This window comes from Paroedura picta, chromosome 5, assembly GCF_049243985.1.
Source record: "Paroedura picta isolate Pp20150507F chromosome 5, Ppicta_v3.0, whole genome shotgun sequence".
Taxonomy (NCBI): Eukaryota; Metazoa; Chordata; class Lepidosauria; order Squamata; family Gekkonidae; genus Paroedura; species Paroedura picta.
In genome coordinates, this window is record NC_135373.1 from 38,645,358 (window position 1) to 38,666,882 (window position 21,525).

A 21,525-nucleotide genomic window follows, 5' to 3' on the forward strand; every position below is an offset into this window, starting at 1 on the left:
ACTTGACCTATCTCCCGTCAGGCCTTTCGTAACGGAGCACCTTTGTTTGTTTGAACAGAAATGGGTTTCAATGAAAACTGGCTTATATCTTTGCAAGGAATTTTAAGCTGTTGTCAGCTGTCCCGAGACTGCTGCTAGAGATGGGAGGCCAAAAATTTTCAAAAGAAATAAATAAGAAATAAATTGTGACCCGCAGGTATGCAGCCAGGGGGCTTACCAGTTTGGTGTTGTGGCTAAGACCAGTGGTATCTAATCTGGAGAGCAGGATTGCTTCCCCTCTGCTCCACAAGCAGCCGGCTGAGTGACCTGGGTCTAGTCACAGTACTGTTAGAGTTGTTCTCACAGAGCAATTGTGTCAGAGCTCTGTTAGCCCCACCTAACTCACAGGGAGTGTTGACTAACTCCATTCCAGCATACTGATTCAAGGAGGGGTCCCATGCAAGCCCAAAAACACAGCAGAGAGACATTGGCATCAGGAGGAACAGGATTTATGTTGCATACTTAAAAACCACACAGCACTGGGAGGGGGGGGACAGCTCCCACTTGAGGGCACAGAAGACAGGAAGAGGAAATGTGGCAGGCATCTGTCGGGAGAAGGGTCTTCCCCCCCACTGTGGTGACCGAGCGGCACGGCTTACATGATGCTTGCTGGAGCAAAGACGGGGGTGACACACAGGGGGTCCGTGATCTCCCAGCCGCAAGACAGCGGGGTGCAGGTACTCTCCCGGTCCTCTTCTTCTGGCGGCAGGAGCTTCCCCTGCAGGAGCTGGACTGCTTCCCTGAAGACCACACCAATGCCGAAAATAAATCAGAACAGAACTTGCTTTTCCCAGAAGACAGGTGACAGCTGCTTTGGGACTCTTGGGCAGGGGAAAGGTGTTTGATAAAATGCACTGAAAATAAATGAGGGGGGATCCCAGGCTAAATACCACTTGCTCCACTGAAGGCTGATAAGAAAGAGATGTACAGAACACCCATGGGGAATTAAAGAGAAACAAAACAGAATTATTCAAAGCATTCAAAGCCACTCAGGGATCAAGAAGAGACTGCTGTGAGCCCTTCTATCTCCATTTTCCAGACTGGGGTCAGGGGACTTGCCCAGCTCTGCCAGGGGGAGTTCACCACAGAGGTTGAGACCATTTAGGGCAGGGGTAGTCAACCTGTGGTAATCCAGATGTCCATGGACTACAATTCCCATGAGCCCCTGCCAGCATTTGCTGGCAGGGGCTCATGGGAATTGTAGTCCACGGACATCTGGAGGACCACAGGTTGACTACCCCTGATTTAGGGAATGGGTAGCCAAACTGTGGTTCTCCAGACATCCATGGACTACCATTCCCATGAGCCCCTGGGCTAGTGCAGGCTCTTGGAATAGAACTAGATATATATTCCCAGTAGTTAGTAAATGGAAATAGAACCAGCATGGGGCCCTGAATTGGGCTGAGGCTGTGATGATGACAACTACTGGAATTACGATTTGCTCTGCAGACAACAGAGACCCATTCCCCTGGCGAAAATGTCTGCTTTGGAAGCTGGAGTCCTTCCCCACCCCAAACCCCACTCCCAAGTCTCCAGAAATCCCCCAATCCATACTTGGCCACCCTGCCCCAAGCCAAAGGAAGGGCCAAAGAGAAGCATCTGTTCTTTGGCAAGGTACAGTTTCAACTGGCAAAAGCTTCCAGGAGGGAGGGAGAGCTGAACCCTGTCCCTCCCGGTATCATAGCCCCAATATGTACCAGGGCCTTTACACAGCAGCAGTTGCCTTTAAAAAGACAACATGGGGGAGATGCACTCCTGGATCCCTCAGCACCACATCGCCTCTGGCTGTCCAGTCTTTTCATGCTGTGCTGACTTGTGCCATTCAAAGTGCACTGCAATCAGGGTTGCCAACTACGGGTTGGAAATTCCTGGAGATTTGAGAGCCGGGGCCTTGGGAGGGTGGCTTTTCGGGAGAAGAGTGACCACTGCAGGTTATAATGTCAAAGGTGCTGACCCTCCAAAGCAGCCTTTTTGCACCAGGGGAACTTATTTCTGTGCTCTGCCATTCTGAATGATCTCCAGGCCCCATCTAGAGGGTGGCACCCTAGCTGGAAGCTGCATTCCATGATGCAAATATGGCCCCTGCCACATCCAGAACGCCTTCCTTCCCCAGAGATCGGATTCCACACGCACAAGGGGTTCTTTCCTCACAAGGGGTTCTACGAAATCCTCTCACCAAGCCACCCTGGACATGGCGTAGTAGATCCGTGCTGGCTGCCCTCCACTGAGGGAAGAGGAGAAGGCTGGTGCCGTGTTGGCCCCCATGGTCTCAAAGATCAGCCAGTCCCCAATGTGCAGTTCAGGGAGCTCCATGCCTTCGACAATGCGGTCCAGGCCATCCCCCGTAGGTCCCCAAAGACTGCTGCTGTATAAGGGCTGATCGGGAGACAGTTTCTGCATGGGAGAGGGGAGTTAACAGACAAAAATAAGTGCCCACCTGGCCTTCTGTGATCCCCAGTGGCCCAAAGGACCAAAACTGACACAAAAGGACTGAAATTCTCAGGTATTGAATTTCTATACCCAGTACCCGTTTCTATGAAGTTACTCAGGTGGGGCGCCATGTAAGTCTGAAGCATTAGAAAAAAATTAGAGTCCAGGGACACCTTTCAGACCAACAAAGTTTAATTCTCGGTATAAACCTTTGTGGTCTTAAAGGTGCCTCACACTTTGTTCCATTTCTATGGCTACATCCAGAGCTAAGTATCGGCATCCCAACAATATCAAAAGAACATGAGACCACCAACAATTTAAGAGCTCTTTCAGCCCCACCTGCCTCACAGGGTGTCTGCTGTGGGGAGAGGAAGGGAAAGTGATTGTAAGCCACTTTGAGACTCCTTTGGGTAGTGAAAAGCGGGGTATAAAAACCACCTTCTTCTTCTCTTATTTAAGTGTATATTATTTCCAAGGTTTTTGCTAGCTGAGATCACCTACCCTGTCTTCCCACATTTTGGCACCCCAGAGAGTATCCCAGGTTCTGTGCCAAGGGAAGGGATGGTTCCTTCCATGGCTCTGTACGAGAGACCCCGAGGGCAAAGTTCCCTTTACCTTGTGCAAGACTGGGACTGGGCAGGTGTTGTTGAAGATGACGGAGCTAAAGGAGCCATAGACGCCATCATTCAGGTGGTAGACGAAGCTCTTCTTGCCTCCCGGGTCTTCCTCTGGAAGATGGAGAGGAAGTGCAACACAGGGCAAGCTTGGGATGTCTTGAGATACTGAAAACCATGTCTAACAGAGGAAGGACCCTGCACATGGCTGCCCTGCGCATGGCGGTGCTTTCCCTCCTCGACGTGGCACCTCCCGACCGGTGGCAAGCAGACGGCATTCAACACCCTGGCTATGTGCAAAAGCCAATGAAGGAAAAAAAAGGTAGCACCGAGTCCAACAAAGAAATCGGGGGGTGGGGGGGATGATTATTTTATCAATCTGAACTGGAGGACAGCATAGATGTTGAATTTAAGTAGGCAGTATAATTTTAATTCAGTTTTATGATTAACCAGAACAATGCAGAGCGAGAGAGAGCCTGAAGAAGATAGACATACTGTGTTTCCCCGAAAATAAGACAGTGTCTTATATTAATTTTAGGTTTAAAAAAATGCACTAGGCTTATTTTTGGGTAGGTCTTGTATTTATTGAGGTCAAAAAAAAAAGTTACATTTATTCCAGGTCCCCCCCAACCCCGATAAATCGTACCTTAAGTGCAGGGCACAGCTTCTGTCAAGCCAGGGGATTCTGGGATTGTAGGCGGAGCTGACAGAGGCTGAGCGAGCAGGGGCAGGGCTCTGCAGTGTGTATCGCTGCCAGTGGGGAGACGAGCGGCACAGCAGCACTGCACACATGTGTGCTGCAGATTTGAATGTCGGCTGGCCTGGCATCCTGTATGACCACGAACACCCCTAAGGCCGGCCCTGGCTCTAAGAGCAATTGGGGTCTCCCTGATTCTAAATGACAAATGCCACCTCTGATTTTGTATGCCATCTCGTAGAAGGGTGGGGGTGGTTGAGGGTTCCGCCATGTTTGCTGTTGTGTCAGGATGTTGTGACTGTCCCTTTTAATGGGTTTTAATGGGTTTTTAGTCGGACTTTTTGTAAACCGCCACGAGCCTCTTAGGAGTGGCGCTTAATAACAACAACAATAATAACAATAACAATAATGATGACAATGATAATGATGACCAATTAGAGGTAGGTCTTATTTTTGGGGGAGGGCTAATACTAGTGGTGCATGAAAAAGTACCACTAGGGCAGTGGTCCCCAACCTTCATTTGGTCGGGGACCGCCTCCGGGGGTGGGGGAGAGCCAGCGGCCCGGCTGCCGCAGTTCCTCATAAACGTGCATGCACGTTTTGGCCACCAGGTGGCGCTAACACACATGCGCAGAGTTGCCACGCATGCGCGTTTTGGCCACCAGGGGGCGCAAACGCGCATGCACGGCAGTTCCGCGCGTGCACGTTTGCATAGCCGCTGCACCGGCTGCCGCACCAGCTGCCGTGCCGGCCTCTTTCCCCCCCCTCGCTGCAGGGGGGGTAGGCAGGCGCTGCCACTGGCGGCCCGGTACGATGGCCTTTGCGGCCTGCTATCGGGCCGCAGACCGGGGGTTGGGGACCCCTGCACTAGGGCTTACTTTCGGAGGAGGTCTTATTTTCGGGGTAACAGGGTATTAATCATATACCTCAGTTTGGGGAAGGAGTAGGTGGGAGGATAGAGCAATATTCTACCAACTTTGAATGTTATCTGATAGCAACAATTGCTTTATACCAAAGTGGATGTACTGAAGATACTCGGAGACTGTCCCTTTCTCTGCCCGGACCTACCATCAGAGCCCAGTGGATCCAGGGGAACTTCCTTCTTGGCAACAATGTTGATCACAAGGGTAAAGGCCGAATCCACGTAATAGCGTCCCAGTTCTGCAATTATCTCCACCCCACAGCCTTCTGGGAAATACAGGTCTAAGGCGGAGTTGACCACAGCTGTTGTCTGATTAAGCAAGGGAAAGAATCCAAAATCCTGTTGTTACCAATGTGCAGGAATGAGGTCCGGGTACAGCACAGCACAGAAGCCTTTACTGGCAGTTTAGAACAAAATATACAGAACATCAAATGATATAGCTATGGTTCATCAGTGTTCCCCAGATTTGTTAAGAACTTAGGTAAGTACTTTATCTTCTGCTCCAGAGTTGTAAACGGAGCAGAGCATACTGTGACAAGACAGAACAGGCAACAAACACGCATGCTCTTCAATTTAATATGCTAACGCTCCCACAGAATCTGCCATGAATTTATAGCTTTCCCTGTTTGGGATGATCCAAGTTAGCCCAGTCTTGAAGCTAAGCAGAATCGCCCTACTTAGTACTTGGACAGGAAACCACCAAGAAATTCCAAGGTTGCTATGCAGGGGTGGGCAATGGCAAACCACCTCTGAACGTCTCTTGCCTTGAAAACCCTCTGAGATCTCCATAAGTTGGCTCTGACTCGACAGCACTTTCCGACACCACTCAATAGTTAGTACCTTCTATACAGAAGCCGAGGTTTCTCTTATTGCTATGAAATAATCATTCAAGAGCCCGCTAGCAAATTATGCAGCATGTCCATGGCCTGAGTATTTGTGGGGAATGCCGCTGTCGGAGGAGCATATGGCAGGGAACCCTGGGGTAGTGCCATGTACCTCCAAGTTCTTTGCACAGAGATATGCTGCACACTTACCCTTTTCTACCCACTGCCAGCAGAAAGCTGAGCAGGTCTGTCCCCAAGGACAGCACCATGGGAGTGAGTGGTGGCCATCCTACTCTACGGGAGAAAGCACAGGGGCATCCAGGGCAGCAGGAACCATCCTGCCCCTGGCACCAGAAGTAAGGATCCAGTTTTGCCCCCTCTCAGTTGTGCCCCAGAATGCCACTTGTTGATATCCTTGAGACCAGATTCCTGAGCCCAGCCTGGCCTGGCCCTTCCACCGCTCAGCCCCATTCTGGTGTATAGCTGAAGAGTGCCTTGCTTAAGATCACTAAGGGAATACTTTGGCTTCAGGTGAACTGAACACACGAGAGGACCTTGTACTGAATCAAGACCTTGGACAGCCAAGGTCAGTATTGTCTACTTGGAATGACAGCGGCTCTCCAGGGCCTGAGGCTGAAGTCCTTCCCATCTACAGCCTGGTCTTTTTAACTGGATATGCCAAGAACTGAACCTGGGACATTCTGCATGCCACGCAGATAGTCTGCCACTTAGTCATGGACCCTCCCTACTCCCGACCCTCTCCTGTAGAGGGAATTTTGGAATATCCTTGTACCTCTTCAAAGTGTCCTTTGGCCTCTTCAGCACCAGGAAATCCACCTCTGATTCCCAAGAGGCGCATCTTGTAGCCCAGCTCTGCACCCATTTCAAAGACCAGGCGAGCATCTGCGATGGATTGAGTGAAGATCTGAGGATCCGTATAGCCACTTCCAATGTGGAAGCTAGAAAGGAAGGCAGGTAAGCACATGGTTGGGTTTTTTAAGTCTCAATCCCACCGCAGGCCTGAGTCCCTGCTGTACGAGGGGCCCTCCTCAGCCCCATTCTCTGCACATGGAGACCACCAAGGACTTAGTACTAGCCGCCATCTTGACTGTACTCATGCCCCATCCTTCTCCTTTATCCTGAGAAAGCTATCCCACATTATGCTCCTCCATTCTATTCCTAGTCCACCTCCATATGTCCTCCTGGGTTGTCCCTTCTTGGCTTTGGATAGGCCTCTCGGAATCAAGCCTTGGCAGCAAAAGTGAGCTAGGGAGGGAGGTGCAGTAGGAGAGGAAGGCCAAGGCCTGGCAGGCTGGCAGGAATTATGAAAAACAAAAAGGGGAGAAAAACCCAATCAGAGAAAACAAGTTAGGAACCCGAAGGTTGAGCAGCAAATATATATATTAAAATTAAGACATAAATATTTATTATTGTGCACATTAAGATTAAAAACAACATTAAAACATAAGACACAGTCTGTGCAACATTGCACGCACAGTCTCAATAGCTGCACATGGTATGGCCATAAATCAAATGTGCTTCAAGCCAGAGGGTCTTCATCAGCGGTCAAATAAGCTATCTGTACACACATAATAATACAGTATTGCAATGAGACTTGGGCTGAATCTGCAATGGGCTTTTTATTCTCAATGACCCCAAATTTTAAAAAGTCATCTACACATTATTTGATTTCCATTTTGATGTTTTGCACTTTAAATTTTCCCTCTGCAATGTCTATGATTGATCTGCGGTGACACTACCTTTCCCCTGTGATATCCAGGAGCAAATATAACTCACTACATTTGAGAAAACCGCTCCCAAAGCCTCATCATTAAGTGTTGATGTTCTGGGTTTTTCTGGATTAACTCCCTCCCCCATGACTTCAACACTGATGTAGCAAAGCGGTCTGTCACTGATTGGATAGGGCATCAGTTCAAAGACGGCCTGGTACTCAGTTGCAAGGCTTCCCTACTGAGACTTATTTTTGCCCTCATTTTTAAAGTGACCGTGCTCCAAGTCCACACTTTTATGTGCCAAGATTTGCCTTTTGGATTGTCTTTCCCCCCTCATTCTCCCCATCCTCGCTCACTCAGGAAAAGTAAAACATGCAGCCTTGTGCTCCATTCCCTCCCTCCACTTGCTTTGGCTGTAGAGGAGACGAACGGCAGGAAATAAACCCCGCTTCAGCCTTGTGCTCCTTCAATGCCAGCTGGAGCTGCACAACCACTGCTCCTCTCCCCTCTTTTAGCTCCCCCAATCAAGCAGAAAGGAGAGAGCAGCCACACAATTAAGTATAGAATGCAGTCTGTTTCAATTTGAGAAAAAGGAAGGAGGAAGACCTGGATTCAAATCGATCAGAACTCAGCAGGATAGACAATGGGGAAAAAATGTGCAGAACCAGCTCGGATTGGTGACATATAAGAATCATAAAACATGAAGCTCCCAATATATACATTATAATAATTTTAGGCGTGGAGCTCACAATCCAAAATCAAAGATTTATTCAAAGTGTGAGCTTTCATATGCATGCATTCCTCACACTTCTGAAGAAGTGTCATGCACAAGAAAGCTCACGCCTTGAATAAATCTTTGCTGGTCTTAAAGGGGCCATTGGACCCAAATTTTGTTGTGCTGCTTCAGACCAACATGGCTACCCACTTGAATCAATCCAAAATATCAAAATAGTCAAGAACCACCGTTCTCTCCAAGGCCAAGGTTCAACCTTGAGTGTGCATCTTCGTGTGTAAATCACTTTCTTTTGGTTTGAGACTGTACGTGCAATACTGTACACACTGCGTCTTATGTTTTCAGGTTGTTTTTAATCTTCTTAATGTGCATTTAATAATAAATATTTGCATTTTAATTTTTATATATATTTGTTGCTCAGCCTTTGGGTTCCAGGCCAGCCGGAGCACCAGAGGCGGGAGATCGAGAACCCCCTTTCCTTTAATAGTGCCAGAAATTCTGCTGCCCACCTGACTCCGACCACCTCCACATTCATATCCTTTGCAGTCTCTAGCAGATGGCGGCAGGATTTCAGGGTAGCGCCAAACCTCATAGTCGGATGGCTGGAAGGCCTGGATTCCTCAGTCAGTAGGCTCAAAATCATTCTGTGGAAAGATTGGAGGAGGGGGTGTTAGTCACTGAATTTGCTTTGCTGCAATAACTATTGCCCTGAGCAGGATGGCTCAGGCTAGTACTTGGATGGGAGACCACCAAAGAATTGGAGGCTTGCTACAGGGCATGGCAAATGACCTCTGTTGCCATAAATCAGTGGCACTCTCCAGCACTTACTATTGCCAGTGGGCAGAGACAAAGGCAGGTGCTTCTGCTAAAGGGTTAGAATGCATTTCCCATCCAAAACTGGTGAGGTGCTGTAAACCTAGAATATGTGACTGGCCCAGAGCTTTCATGGCAGAGTGGGGATTTGAACCTGGATTTCCCTGATCTTAGTCGAACACTATAACTACTATACCACACTAGCTATGCCGCGCACAGTCATAGGCTGTCTGTCATTAAGCCAGCACAGGAACGTTTATTCATGTAATGGTTCATTCCCTACATTACTGCATCATAACTTTTAAATTGAAAAATATGGGGAGAATAGGGAGGTGAGTTGATGACTTCACAGGTAGCAGCCGATCAGCACTGTGTGTAGTCAATTTCCTCTACAGATTTATAGAACTGTCCCCCACCTCCCCACAGAGCTCATCCCTGTAGAAACAATGCTTGGTTTGTACAATATTTGGTGTACTTCTATAACAGCCCAACTAGTCCTGTAATGTTATAGCTGCTCACATACTTCCATATCAAGATGAAGATTTCAAGGCTAGGTTTCTTAACCTTTTGGTTCTTCTTTTCAAAAGTGAAGGCTAGAAGCCTCTTTTACCTAGAACCTTGGTGGATTGAACCAAAGGCACTGTAACCTTTGTGATAATCCTAAAGCCTAAGGTTTACAGCTTTTGTTCTTGTTGCACAAAGCTCTTCTGTTCAGTGCAATGATCCCCTCCCTTGCCCCCCACAGGTGCCATGAATGCCTACCTGGCAGATGGGTGGTTCCGTGCTACCTTCCCAAGCTCCACTTCATTGTCAAAAGTCATCAGCTGCACCCCTTGGCTGGCTGCATACTTGATCTGGGAGATCTGCTTGCAGGGGCCTGTACAGATGATTCTGTCTGGTGGGACACCAGCACTTTTCAACAGTGCCAGCTCTGGCTGAAGAGAAAGCAAAAGGCATTGGAAGAGGTGGCTTAACTGGGCACTACGAAGTTCATTCAGATCCTGGACCAGGAATTCCAGTGGGCAGAGACAAAGGCAGGTGTTTCAAACCAAACATTACAGACCAGAATCCTCCTGACTTGTGTGCCAGGGACCCACTGTTGCTCCACCACCCACAATGCAGATCCCAAGCCAGTTCCTCCTTTTGGATTTTCTTTCTGTCTGCTTCCTGTGGATTCCTGCCCCTACATTGGCCTGAGAGCTGATTCCCTGTTCTGTTCAGCCCTTTCTTGTCCAAATGGATGCTGGGACCTCTGAACAGGGAAACCATCCCTCTAGTTTCCTGCCTGATCTCAGGCTCCTTCATCATCTGTTGGGCCTCAGTCTTTCCAACCCTTTGAATGAAGATGGTAGAGAAAAACATTATCTCAAGGCAAGGAACAGACATCAGCCAGCCCTTTCCATCCCTGCTTAAGGGAGACAGCTCGCTTCCATTATTTTTGAAGACATCAGCAGTTTACATGTGCCAGGTTTTCATCACATTCAAGGGGGGCCACAAACATCTCTAAAACAACTGCAGCCCAGCTGATGTGGATGCATGGAGGCTACCCAATCAGCAGCATTCACAGCTGCCTTTTATTGCAGACTTGCAGAACTATGGGATTTTTCCTCCCCCCCCCCCCAGAAATCCGCCTCCCATACACGGAAAATAAAATTCTAATCCAGTAGCACCTTAAAGACCAACAACATTCTCCAAGATACAAACTTCCATTAGACAAAGCTTATTTTGTCAGATACAAATGATAAGAGAGGTCCTTCAGTCCTTATACCCGGGTCAAAAGGTGGAAAATCAAAAACCTCAGAACTCAGAAACAAGGGGATAGATGTTTCAGTCTTCCAGGATATTTCATTGGTGGCCCAAGAGAGTCAGGCAGTTCTACTGCAGAGAAGATTCAAAGGGAGATTACAATGTGAGGTTGCTGAACTAGAATACATCAAAAAGTTCAGGACAATGGACGCCTCAAGGCTGAATCAGGACTTAGTATTCTTGTCCTTTTTTGCCATCAAATTGTAGCTGACTTATGGGGACCCCCATGGGGTTTTCAATGCAAGAGGCGTTCAAAGGTGTTTTGTCATGTTCTGCTTCTGCATAACAACCTTAGACTTCCATCCAAATACTAACCAAGGCTGATCCTGCTTATTTTCCAAGATTTGATAAGATCAGGTTAGCCTGGGCTATACAGGTCAGCTGACAGATGTCTATTTTCTGCATTTCCCACCTCCATGATATCTCTGTGCATAATACCCAGCTCGTTTTTCATTGTACCTCAGCATCTTGACTCTATCAGATCCTTCCTGGTAGCACCTTCTGACCTGGATATAAGGGCGGATGGATGTGCATTCTCATTTGGATCTGATGAAATAAGAAATATGACCTTGGAAAAATGTTATTGGTCTTGGAAGTGCTACCAACTTGAATTTTGTTTTACTACTGCAGACTAACACAGCAACCTGCCCAAGAATGACGCATTTATGCTGAATATCTTGAGGGTGCCTTTGAAACATCCTCACAACAGATATAAATGGCTTTGCAACATTTGATGCTGGTACAAAGAAGCCTCTTGTGGTGCAGAGTGGTAAGGCAGCAGACATGCAGGCTGAAAGCTCTGCCCATAAGGCTGGGAGTTCAATCCCAGCAGCCGGCTCAAGGTTGACTCAGCCTTCCATCCTTCCGAGGTCGGTAAAATGAGTACCCAGATTGCTGGGGGTAAGCGGTAAAGACTGGGGAAGGCACTGGCAAACCACCCCGTATTGAGTCTGCCATGAAAACACTAGAGGGCGTCACCCCAAGGGTCAGACATGACTCAGTGCTTGCACAGGGGATATCTTTACTTTACCTTTACAAAGAAGCAGAGAATTTCTTTTGCCACAGGTGCATTGTAGCTGGCAAAATAACCAGGGACAAGGGCAGTTTGAGATGTGTGGATCATAATGATCACAATTTGCATTTATATATTTATATGGGAAGCCTATTTATAGAAGACAACTTGAAATACTTTTTATTAAAAAAGTACTATTGTCATCAGCACAATATTTTACCACTATTTTGTATGAACCAGTTCTTGTTACCGATATCTTAAAAGTTCAATGCAGCTGTTTTTCTTTGCGCAGGTGGATTAGCTCTCTCTTCAACCATCTGTGCTAGTATGATCATGAGAAAGACAGCAGAACATTATTGGGGTTGTGTATGCCCTGTGCTGAATGGGTATATCAAATAATAAAGTGTCCAAACTCTACAACAGACACAAAAGCAGAGCTAGGCCTCACCCATGCTCAAAGGAATGCCCTGGAAATGCAGGAGGAGAGGGGTGGGGAGATTCCCCCCCAATCAAATCTCAGCTAACCTATGACAACCCCAATGGGTTTTCAAAACAAGAGATGAACAGAGATGGTTTGCCATTGACTCACTCTGCATAACAATCCTTGACTTCCTTGGAGGTCTCTCATTCAAGTACTAACCAGAGCTGACCTGCTGAGCTTCTGAGACCAGGCTAGTCTTGCCTATTCAGGTCATGACAGGTAAAGTCCTTGGACTTTTCCAAATTCTCATTTTCCTCATCTGTTGCTTCAGGGTTCTTCCCACCCCCATTCTGAATGTATTCTGCTCCCCTTAGTAGTCAATTTGACATTACATCACAGAATGTCCAGCATATCTCCCTGAAAGTTTTTAAGATGCACATAAAATGATGTAATACTGAATCAACCACTAGAGGGATCAAAACATATTCAAAGCAGTGGGGGGAAGCAACAGGAACACACAAGTAAGGAGAATGAGAGTATGTACACTGTAAAGTATGTAAAAGAACATTTTTTTAAAAAATGTCCAAGGAGAACTGAGCATTCTCTAGATGGAAGGAAATGTTGAGAGAAAGGTCAAGGAGGAGAGGGAGCCTGGTTAAACACCGAGTGTTTATTTATTAGATTATGACGAATGGGGATGGGATGCTTGCAAACTGCTTCTCCTCCCCGCAATTTTTCACAATCCCCAAACATGTAATATTAAAGTTAAAAATCCAGATTTTTTCCCCAAGGGTCCCCAATTTTACCATGATCCTACCTTATTGGCACATCCAAATCCGATCCCCAGTCCTGCCAGCATCTGGAGCACTCCTTTACTGCAGTTACACTTGGGAGCGTAGAAGGGCTTGACGCGGGGCAAAGCTTTGAGGAGGCGCAAATGTTTCTTCACCACATCCCCAAGATCTGCCACAAAGAAGGCTTCTCGGCTACCCTAGAAACCAGGAAGGAAATTTAGCAGCTTTATTTCTGGGGCAAATCACCCAATTTATTTGAAAAATTATTATATCCAGTTATTTGAACAGTTATCACTTAAGGTAGTGGGCGGCGGCAGCAAGAGCTGGTTTTTTGTATCCTCTGTGAAGAACCAAGGGAGTGGCAGGTTACAGTGTCAGCGATAGGATTGTAGTGCAGAGGGTTGGACTAGATCAGGGGTAGTCAAACCTGTGGTCCTCCAGATGTCCATGGACTATAATTCCCATGAGCCCCTGCCAGCCCTTTCAGTCCTGGCCCCAGCATGGTGGAACACGCTCCCGGAAGAGCTGAGGGCTCTGCAGGAACTGTCATGGTTCCGCAGGGCCTATAACACTGAGCCCTTCCACCAGGTTTTGGTTGAGACCAGGGTGCAGGAGAACTAGGGGCCCTTCCACGTCCATATCCAAAATAGCTAAGATCTGTACTGGAACAGTCAGCACCCCATATTTTTCCCTGAGGCATTGGGAGGGGAGGGAGAGAGGGAAAGGGAAGCAATAGGGGGTTTTCTTTTTGTTTTTCTCTCTCTTTGGCGCTGCCAATTATAATTTGGTTTTTCATTTTTAACTTTAAATGTATGTGGGGTTTATATTTTAACTAGAGGCCAAGGCCGTTACCGTCAGGAATACAACAGGCGCTAGATTGGGGGTGGTGGTAGAAGGACTCTGTAGATGGCCTCCCCCTCCGCCGAGGACCTGGAAAGGCTGCAGGCAGCTGTTATGAAACTCACCGACAGGGGCAGCTCTCATGCAGCAGGGATCTGCAGCCTCCGAGCCTCAGAGGGAAGTGGAAGGAGGAGGAGGTGGTCAGGGGTGGGGGGTGGAAGGCAATTGGCTGCCCCTTGGACAGACAGGCAAGCCAGTTGGTAGAGGAGGCACTCAGGGGCGGGACAGCCGCCTAAGTGGGTGTTAAGCGCTGAGTGGCACTTAAGCCTCGAGATACGCTACTCCTTCTAGCCCTTACCAGAAATATATTATGTGGAACAGATTGTAACCCGCTGCAAGATGAACCTTGATTGCAGTGGGATATAAATCTAACTCACTCACTCATATTTGGTGTAATTTATCTTCCTCCTTTATCCTCCTTTATCATGGGGAAGAGCAACAAGTATGATGACAACTGAAACCTCACGCCTGGGAAACTTTGGGGTTTAATTAATTTATTTTATTTATGTTTCAATTTACAGCCTGCAGCTCTCAGCAAGCTGGCTCACAGCGGGTCACACTAAAAACCTCAATAAAATATACAACATTTTTCCCCATTAAAACACCCATTTAAAAAACCCTATGGCAATGACAATTCAAGTCCCATAGAGCTAGCTAAAATGCCCTTTGGGTTATATGAGCAGGGGGACCCGGAGCACCACCCAATCACCCATAGCAATGTTCAGCTAGTGAGGACTTCCAATTCAGATCTTCCTTCTCCTGGCTTCAGATGTCTCATAACACACCGCTCATGTGCGTTTAAAGCAGTGGTCCCCAACCTTTTTATCACAGGGGCCGGTCAACCCGGGGGGGAGGGTAGTCTTTTGCCGAGGGACGCCGACACCACTGCCTGAGACCCTGCTCCACTTGCTTTCCCGCTGGCGTCTCTGATTTTCTGCCTCCCACTGGGGGGGGGGGCTGCTAGCAGAAGCTGCACAGTACCACGCTGAGGGGGAGCCCCAGCCATGGCTGCCACCGGAGAGTACCAAAGGTGAGCTGGCAGCAGAGTGGCATGGCAGCCCCCAAGGCAGCAGCTAGGGAAGAGGATGAGGAGGAGCCACGGCCTGGTACTGACTGATCCACGGACCGGTACCAGTCCCAGGACCGGGGACCACTGCATTTAAGCATATTTTCATAACACTAAAGGTTAGACAGATTTCTGTAGTTTTGGGATTCCCATGAAGCCTCCTTTTCTTTGGGTGCCATAATAATAATAATAATAATAATAATAATAATAATAATAATAATAATAATAATAATAATAATAATAATAATAATACAATTTATATACTGACCGCCCTAGTGGCTCAGCATGGCGAACAACAGAAGTACATTAGCAACAATAAAATAAAAACATTAATAAAAACATGCTAAAACATATAAAATCGAGACTGCAAACATCTTGGTGCAACTATGACATTTCTTTCAGATGTAAAACTGTCAGATGTAATTCTCCTTGGGGGGTTATCCGGGGTGGCCCTAATTGATGTTCCAAGATCACTGGCCCCCATCAAAAGCTTGGAGGAAGAGCTCCGTCTTGCAGGCCGTATGGAACTGAGTCTGCTCTGACAGGGCCCTGATCTCCTCATTCCACCAAATGGGGACCAGGACTGAAAATATGTCCCTCCACTGCCGACCACCTGGGGGACTGTTGGACTGGATCCCTTTTTGCTGCTGCTACCAGCTGTTGGCAGAAGGAGTGTGTATGAAGAGCCTCTTACCCTCTGGGAGGCCTCCTTTAGAAGGCTCTCCATGAGGTCCTTCGTGGTGAATCCTTCTTCCACCATCGTGATGTCCAGTTCGTCCAAGTAGCCGGCCATCGTCACCACGAGGGGGAAGCTCGCCTCTCAAATCTCTGTGGGGGTTATAGTTTTTAAGTATGCAACACACTGCGGAGAAAAAGAAAACGGGAGCAGAGTTAAGTCCCTTTTGAGCCACCCAAACCAAGGGAAGATATGTAGCAGTGGCCTTCCCACTTTCTACCTGAGTATTTCCAAGTTCTTCTTCACTGCCAGCCATGGAAGCTAGAAAATTCTTTTCTTGACCTGAAAACTGAACTTTTTAGCTTAGTTTAGCTACCTGGTATTAACTGGTACAGTGTAGTGGCTAGAGTGTGGGGATAACATCTAGGAGATGTAGGTTTGAGTCCCCACTGTGCCAGGTAAGCTTGCCAGGAGATCTTGAGCTAGTCAAACACTCTCAGACTAACCTTCCCCCTAAAGCTGTTGTCAGGATAAAACGGAGAACAATGAAAATGGCTGGAGAAGAAACACAGGGTTATAAATGAAGCAAATACAATAAATAACTATCCTAGACAGCTTTTAAATACCTAATTTAAGCTCCTCTTCCTTACCTTGGACTCTACTCCTCAGTGCCATTATGAAAGGAAAACCAAATCAGACCTTTATAATCTTATTTGTTTATTGATTGATTTTGGCTTTCAGATAAACAGCACTGGTGAAGAAGAAACAGTAAATCAGACAGCAACTTTGGCATTATCCTGTTCTTCTCCCTCCTCAGCCTTCCTGCCATCTCCAGCCCTCCACTACTGCTACTGCTGCCTCTCCTCCCGCGTTTCCACTGCCAGTTCTCTCTCTTTCTCTCTCTCCTGCTCTTAATGCTTCTTAGCCCTCCCCACCCACCTCCTCTGCTGCGCACTGTAGCATCTTTTACTGCCGTTGCTACGCAACCCCAAAAAATGGCACATAAGATTATGTGACAAAGCATTGTGATATCTTGTTTTTCCTTTAATAGGGTTTTTAAATCTCACTTTTTTATTTTTAGAGCTTCTCTGTAAGCTTGGGGATATTCCTAGGTTTACAGAGACAGATTTCCCTTCTGCTACATGGCCCATTTACACAGATTTTTAAAAATCTAATCTCTGGGACCATGTTCAGAATTGGATATAAAGGGAATCAGGGAATCTTTGTTGTACAGATAAATAATAAATGGGTTTTAATACTTATAAGTCAATGTAAAGTGTTTTTTAAAATAATATTTCACTTTGCGCTTGTCGATGAAGTAGTCCATAATTTGCTGAGCCACTTGTGCCTCAGCTGGTGCTTTTTCCCTCTCTTTTGCTGAGAAAATATGGGATTTGCACATGCAATTCAGACAAATGTTGGGGTTACATTATTGTAAGTAGCCCGGGAGGTGACAGAGAGCTCAGGCCTCAGATCTTCTCATCTTGGGGCAGGTCAATGAGGCTATTCTTTTTGACAATCTCCCCATCAAAGTTCAGCTTTATTTGTTGAGACCATTCAAGACTATTGGATAGGCGGTATTAATACTTTGAGTGGAGTTTCGTTAATGCTGAGACAGCTTGATATTAACAGCTGTGCTCCCCAGATTTCATTTCAAGTCTCCTTGGTAAGAGGTTCCTCAAAACCTATTTCCAAATGTCCCATGAATTTTGGAGGAGTCTTCCCAAGAGAGTAGCCCTAAATTTTGACGTAGATGTGACTCTGATTAGCTGTTTAATAAGGGTTGTCTCTGTTTACATAGATTTCAGGGGCTGAGGCAAGGAAAATACACATAAAGCATCTGCACAGATGCTCCATTGCTGCTGTGAATGCACTCTAACTCCAGGGAGAATCAATGTATAGGAACTTTCTATGTTCCTACAATACGGCTTGTTCTTTTGCTCCCTGGGTGCATGAGTTCTTCAGAAATGATAAGCCCTCAGCCCAGGTCCTTGCAGCCTCATCTCCATAAATAATCTTCCCCACCCACCTTCCTGAGCATCTGTGAGCTTTTGAATGATTTCTGCAGAATTGGCCACTTGTATGTATTTTTTCAGCAAAGCTTCATAGCCAGGGAAGTGCATGCCCAATGGTCTCTGTGGAAGCATGTTCCCAGAAAAATTCATACCCCTAACCAATATTAACATGATGAATGTGTTCCACATAGCTATAAGTACTTGCAGCAGCACAGGCAGAAAGGGTGGGACATTTGGCCTTCAGGCCCCCTACAGATACGATTTTCTAAATAAGTCAGATCTGGGGGTCAGAACCAGACCATGGAGGGAAGGGGGTTGTACTAGATCAGGGGTAGTCAACATGTGGTCCTCCAGATGTCCATGGACTACAGTTCCCATGGGAATTGTAGTCCATGGACATCTGGAGGACCACAGGTTGACTACCCCTGTACTAGATGACCTAGGAGGTCCCTTCCAACTCTATGATTCTAACTTGCTTCCATACCATTTTTCTGAACCAACATGGTCTCTGTACATGTGTGTCTTTACCACATTTTGGAGCTGCTTGTATTCATTACACATGCATCCCCCCAATGGATCAAATAACACCCCAGAGAACATTTTGGTTTGGCACAAGGTGGGAGTCAGACGTGTCATTTCACCAATTTTGTTGCTCCATATGGAGTTATCTGTGCTTAGAGAGCAGCAAAATTGGCATAGTAACTCCACTCTGTGTGGGGAACCCCAAAATGCTCTCTTCTTCTTTTTAAAGAAACAGTTTCCCGCAACTACTGTGTGGCTGTTGTGAACACATGTGTGAAAATAGGTAACATGTGATTGGTTGTCAAGCAGATATATTCCACATCACCAGCTACTTGACCCTTTTTAACTAGAGATGCCAGGAATTGAACCAGAGACCTCCTACCAGCTTGGTGGAGTGGTTAAGAGTAACAGCTTCTAATCTGGAGAGTCGGGTTTGATTCCCTGTTAGAGCTGTTCTCCCAGAGCAGTTCTGTCAGAGCTCTCCCACCTCACCTACCTCACAGGTGGGGAGAGGAAGGGAAGGCAATTGTAAGGTGCTTTGACACTCCTTTGGGTAGTGAAAAGCAGGGTATTCTACATGCCAAGGAACTGCTACAGAGCTACAACCCCTCCTCTAAACTAAACCCCTTCTCTCAAAATAAATAAAATAAACATGAAAAATTTATCCTCCCGGTTGATGTGCTTGGATATAAGGGTTTCTGCAGTTAACATTTTAATAGGCCTCTAACAAATACAGTTCTCCCGCATACTAGTGTCCCTCATTCTTGGGTCAGGACCATGCGTGAGAAAGTGGGCAGAGAGTCAAGGAGCCCTTCCAGGCTGCTGTCCTGGCTTCTCCCTCTGCCTCTGTGCCCTCCCAGCCCTGTAGGTTCCCTCCAAGAACTGAAGGGGCAGCCTCACCAGATCCCGAAGCCTTCTTCCTTCCCGGGTGGCTGGGTGTAATGCTAGGGGGGTTCTCCGGTGAACTTTGAGCTTTTGCAACACCCCGAGGCGCAGTTGCTGCTGGGGATCCGAGATCTCTGCAAGGGGAGGGAGACCCATTTCATTACCGGTGCTCCAGCAGACTTTTTTAATGTTGTCAACCTGGAATTACAGCTGATCTTCAGGTGACAGACATCACTTCCCTAGGAGAGAACTATGGCATTATACCCTGATGAGGTCCTTCCCCAAACCCTCCCCTCTCAACACTCCCCCCCCAAATCTCCAGAAATTTCCCAACCCAGAGTTGGCAACCTGAGGTATACTGATCAGGAGACTCTGCCTCTACCAGCGAGCGCTGTCACTCCTAACCTGGCAAACCAGCCCCCTTCTTCTCTCCCTGCCTCCCCATGAATCCCTCCCCTCCGCTAACCCCGCCAGCACAAGATGTCCCACTTTCCCCCTCCACCCACCTTAAAAAGCATTTAAACGGATTTTGCCCATGGGTCTCCCAAGAGTAAATATAGGCTTCGGCAGTGGCTGCTGCTGCTCCTCCTCCTCCCCCCACTCCAAAGCCTATGTAAAGCAGCACCAGCTAATCTTGCCCTCAGGAGGCATGCTGGTCCCTTATATACGGCAGCTGCCCCTCCATCTCTGCCTCACAAGGGTTGCCTTGGCAACCAAGCACAGCAATCCGATTGGAGGAGGGAGATCAAACACAGTCCAGGCACTCCATCTCTCTCCCTTTTGTCATCCTTTGCATTCAGAAGGCTAGAGGCTCCGGGCTAAAGCACAAAACTGCAAGACTAGGGAATTCCGGAACAGTGTGTGTGTGTGTGTGTGTGTGGGGGGGGGGGTTTGAACTCTTACACTTGGCAACACAGGCTGCTTTTGAGGGTTAGTTAATGCTTTTCCAGCAGGCAGAGAGACCAGGCCAAGGCTGGCCATGCACACTGCTTGTCCTCCACACCAGGGGTAGTCAACCTATGGTCCTCCAAATGTTCATAGACTACAATTCCCAGGAGCCCTCCTGGGAATTGTAGTCTATGAACATCTGGAGGACCACAGGTTGACTACCCCTGCTCCACACAACTGCAAGATCTACAGGCCTGCAGACCCTGGAAAGAAACCTAGGGATCCCCTTTCAAACCGTGGGGTGCAGCCACTGGGGATAACCAAATGCCTTTGCACTCTAGTTGTAGGATTCCAATGTGCTTCTTTCTCTCCTTCCACAAACATGGGGTGGGTGGCTTCCAGAATATTTTTTTAAATCTGTCTTTTGTCCTGGATAGGAAGTAAGCCCTCTTCTAAAATGGTCCTCCCTGTGACTTGCTTCTTCTAATCTAATAACAAAACATGGTTGGTTTTTTTTCTTGAGGAGGGGCTGTTCCACAGAGGTAAAGCATCTGCTCCACATACAGGGAAGTCTTAGCTTCGACTCCAGCACCTCTATTAAGAAGGATCAGGCAGCAGGTGACGTGAAAGGCCACCACAGCCTGTCTGAATACACAATAATGTTCTGGATGGACCAAAGTGGCGTGATTCAGTACAAGGCTGCTTCACAAGTTCTTAGCAATGTTCTTCAGAACCATCATGTGCCTATGCAAACCGACATAGATAAATTTAACACAGTGGTCAGAATGTGTGATTAAGTGGAAATTTCTTTTTAGAGGGTGACATCCAATCAGCAATGCAATCCAATCAGCAGTCACCTTTCAGTTTACAGTAGGTAACACTGCCCATTCAACTTCAATGATTAATAAAAATGAGTCCTTTTGTTTTGACTGAAAGAGATCAAAATGCCCACAACCTTGCAACCAATCAGAGGAAGAATTCTCAATACTGTACGCTGAACATGATTCTGGTACAAATAAAGCTTGTTTCATTACTTTCGTCAGCAGCGTTAGCAAAATGTCAGGACAAAAGCTTTCAGTGGAACCTGGCTCACAGTGGCTTGTGTCTCAATTCTTAAGCTATATCCAAGGTAGGATAATAATTACTATTGAGCAACTGCAGGAGGTATTCATCCAACCTTGGTTATAGGTTAAGCCACTGTGAGCCAGGTTCCACTGGTGTGTGTGTGTGTTTTCCTGTGATCTTTATCGAGTGCTCCTGTTGTTTGAAGACGCAACTGTCCAATGCCAGTGCTGACATGGCATCCTTGAATATTTGCCAGAGGGGTAGAAGCTTTAGTTAATCATTTGTTTTCCTTCTAGCGATAACTGGATTATTCTGCTGCTTATCCAGATTGAGTCTATAAACTTGAGATGCAGCAGGAGAAAGTGGGTGGGGGAGCTGGTGTATCTATCCTGGAGGATTCTGACTTGGATGCCTTCCTTACCAAACACCTTGCTCTCCATCTGTCAGAAGCAAGCAAATTCAATTAGTCATGAATATGGATGGGGAAGGGGGAACAATTAGTAGTTCCTCATTCCTTCCTATGCTGGCTCTCTATGGGCAAGGATGAGCCGGCCCCAAACAAGGACTTCTGATAAGGAACTCACAGGTCACCTTACCATGCCAATCATTGTGTGTTCATGCACAATGCAAGATGACTGCTAGAAAGGAAAGCATGAAGGCAATAACCCTT

General features: G+C 47.1%; 1 protein-coding gene across 4 annotated transcripts; it reads right to left on the bottom strand.

The window, feature by feature from the left end:
- Positions 1–472: 472 nt before the first annotated feature.
- On the bottom strand, positions 473–19,602 carry AZIN2 (antizyme inhibitor 2). 4 transcript variants are annotated; one of them, XM_077337353.1, is made up of 11 exons: positions 19,409–19,602; positions 18,918–19,036; positions 15,499–15,632; positions 12,862–13,035; positions 9,568–9,740; positions 8,502–8,636; positions 6,320–6,485; positions 4,849–5,011; positions 3,085–3,197; positions 2,216–2,433; positions 473–779 (listed from the first exon to the last, which is right to left on the bottom strand). In XM_077337353.1, exons 3-11 carry the CDS (start codon positions 15,595–15,597, stop codon positions 635–637), a joined length of 1,386 nt encoding a protein of 461 aa, XP_077193468.1. In that variant the 5' UTR covers positions 15,598–15,632; positions 18,918–19,036; positions 19,409–19,602; the 3' UTR covers positions 473–634. The 4 variants fall into 4 exon arrangements, with proteins under 4 accessions (XP_077193468.1, XP_077193467.1, XP_077193471.1 ...); XM_077337352.1 differs by having other exon boundaries at positions 15,499–15,666; positions 19,409–19,601; XM_077337356.1 differs by lacking the exons at positions 18,918–19,036; positions 19,409–19,602 and adding an exon at positions 16,131–16,358 and having other exon boundaries at positions 15,499–15,666.
- Positions 19,603–21,525: the final 1,923 nt, after the last annotated feature.

Coding starts and splice junctions, on each gene's coding strand:
- AZIN2 (XM_077337353.1), bottom strand. CDS start 15,597: ATGGCCGGCTACTTGGACGAACTGGACATCACGATGGTGGAAGAAGGA. Junction 9,741..12,861: donor GATTTGGATGTGCCAATAAG/GTAGGATCATGG, acceptor CTTTCTCTTCAG/CCAGAGCTGGCACTGTTGAA. Junction 8,637..9,567: donor CGGAACCACCCATCTGCCAG/GTAGGCATTCAT, acceptor ATCTTTCCACAG/AATGATTTTGAGCCTACTGA.